This window comes from Corapipo altera, unplaced genomic scaffold (assembly GCF_003945725.1).
Source record: "Corapipo altera isolate COAL_440 unplaced genomic scaffold, ASM394572v1 98154, whole genome shotgun sequence".
NCBI classification, from domain to species: Eukaryota; Metazoa; Chordata; class Aves; order Passeriformes; family Pipridae; genus Corapipo; species Corapipo altera.
The window spans coordinates 1-1,475 of NW_020891064.1; the positions used below are offsets into that span (position 1 = coordinate 1).

At 56.3% G+C, this 1,475-nt stretch overlaps 1 protein-coding gene across 1 annotated transcript; it reads left to right on the top strand.

Moving 5' to 3' along the window:
• Positions 1-128: 128 nt before the first annotated feature.
• LOC113942508 (maestro heat-like repeat-containing protein family member 9) lies at positions 129-998 on the top strand (the record flags this gene model as incomplete). The annotated part of the gene is made up of 3 exons (XM_027633624.1): positions 129-314; positions 584-771; positions 861-998. Coding segments are annotated over exons 1-3 (461 nt in total), but the record flags the coding sequence as incomplete, so codon positions are not given.
• Positions 999-1,475: the final 477 nt, after the last annotated feature.

A 1,475-nucleotide genomic window follows, 5' to 3' on the forward strand; every position in this document is an offset into this window, starting at 1 on the left:
AGGGCACCATTACTTGCCTGCCTGCTACCTGCAGGGGCAGGCTCACTGAGTGCTGATGGTGAGGGGCAGTGCACAGCAGGGCTGGTGGCCAGCCGGGGCCCCTATGGCTGCCCAGGCCATGGTGTTGTGGCCAAGACCCCACTGACACAGAATTCTGGGCCTGCAGAGCTGCTGTGACCATGTGGAAGGCAATCGTCTCCTCAAGTAGAGCTGCGGAGAAGGTGCTGCCGGAGCTGCTGTGCGTGCTGGAGGACTGGCCGCTGCACAGAACATCCACCTCTGACAAGGACTACTCAGACATCTTTTCCCTGGCTGTGAGTTGCTGGACTAGACCATAGCACATCCTCAGGGGCTACCTCTCTGGCATCTCTCTATCCTTCCTCCTGCACCAGTGATCTCCTCAACTCATGTGATGGGCTGGAAATCTTGGTTAAGGGGAGGTTCAGAGGCAGCCATGTCAGATGCTCCCCCTGCATCTCCCCTGGACCAGGGCAATGCCTGAACCTCACCCTCCCACACTCGGGCCCTGCCATGGGGATGTCTCAGTGCTGAGTGCAGTCTCTGGGAGATTTGTTTTTTGCAGGCAACCAGAGCACTGTGGGAGATCATCCATCTGCCCCACCATCCAGAGGCATTGATGATGTATTTCCCCTGCCTCTTTGTGGCTCTGCTATTCCAAATCTTCTCCAGCACAACGCAGATGCCAGTAGAAGTCAATACCTTCTGGAGGAGATGCCAGCAGAAGCATTGCCTTCCCACCAACCCCAGCAGGTGCTCCACTACAGTCCTCCCGTCCCTCCCATGATCTTGGAGCTGGGCTCAGGAATCCTGGCATGACCTGGGCTTTGCTCTGCACACAGATTCATAGTGCAGACCATGAAATCACTGCTCTGCCATCTTGAGTATGAGGATGTGGTGTCTGAAGTTGAACATGAGCGTGGCTGGGACACATTCCTCAATATTGACAATCACCAGTATGCAGTGGGTCTGCTGGCCAGGTGAGACCTCCCTTCTCCCTGCTCCCCCATCATTTCTCCCCAGGAGATGAGGTGGTCCTGACATAATCCCTGTGCTCATGGGTGAGAGGGACTTGTCACTGAGTCATGGCCCTGCAGAGTGGAAAAGCCTGGGAGAGCTGGGTGCTCTGGAGCAGCCACAACCCGAAGTGCCAGCATGGCCTCCTGTGAGTCCTGTGAGCCCTGGGCTGATGGCACAGAACAGGAGGTCTGTCTGCAGGGAACCTCACTGAGGATAGCCTTTCAGGGCCAGAGAGATTTGGGGCCAACCATTGATGGCCATCCACAGCCTGGTTGCTCATATCCCCTGTGGGTAGGAAGGTGTTTTTACAGTCTGGTCATCCCCAACAGACCCTGCTGGTGTTGAGTACTGCCTTTCTCCTTTTGAGACGTGGTGGGGGAGGACCAGGCTTTGGTAATTCACTCTCAGGAGAGGTTTGCCCACCCTGCTCAGGGTCA